We start from the raw sequence: 500 nt of genomic DNA on the forward strand, positions 1-500 counted from the left end.
GGGGTCGCCAGCGCCCCTTTATCTGCAACGAGTGCGGGAAGAGCTTCAGCCACTGGTCGAAGCTGCTGCGGCATCAGCGGACTCACACCGGGGAACGGCCCAGTACCTGCGGGGAGTGCGGCAAAAGCTTCAGCCAAAATTCCCACCTGGTGCAACACCGGCGGACGCACGCGGGGGAGAAACCGTACCGCTGCGGGGACTGCGGGAAAAGTTTCAGTTGGAGCTCCAACCTGATCCAACACCAACGCATCCACACCGGGGAAAAACCGTACAGCTGCGGGCAGTGCGGGAAGAGCTTCACCCAAAGCAAAAACCTCATCAAACATCAACGTACCCACTCGGGGGCTCGGCCCCACCGCTGCGGGCAGTGCGGTCGGGGTTTCGCCCAGAGCACCAACCTGCTGAAGCACCAACGGGTACACGCCGCCCGCGGTCAAAATTCGGCGTGTCCCGAGTGCGGGCAGAGCTGTCGCGACGGAAAAGAGTTGGAGCGGCACCGG

General features: G+C 63.2%; 1 protein-coding gene across 1 annotated transcript; it reads left to right on the top strand.

Annotated features, from left to right (window-relative positions):
- Window positions 1-5: 5 nt before the first annotated feature.
- LOC104294750 (zinc finger protein 787-like) lies at window positions 6-497 on the top strand (the record flags this gene model as incomplete). Its single annotated transcript, XM_009894400.1, has 1 exon — window positions 6-497. A coding segment is annotated over one exon (492 nt), but the record flags the coding sequence as incomplete, so codon positions are not given.
- Window positions 498-500: the final 3 nt, after the last annotated feature.

This window comes from Charadrius vociferus, unplaced genomic scaffold (assembly GCF_000708025.1).
Source record: "Charadrius vociferus isolate BGI_N301 unplaced genomic scaffold, ASM70802v2 scaffold3590, whole genome shotgun sequence".
Lineage (NCBI taxonomy): Eukaryota > Metazoa > Chordata > Aves > Charadriiformes > Charadriidae > Charadrius > Charadrius vociferus.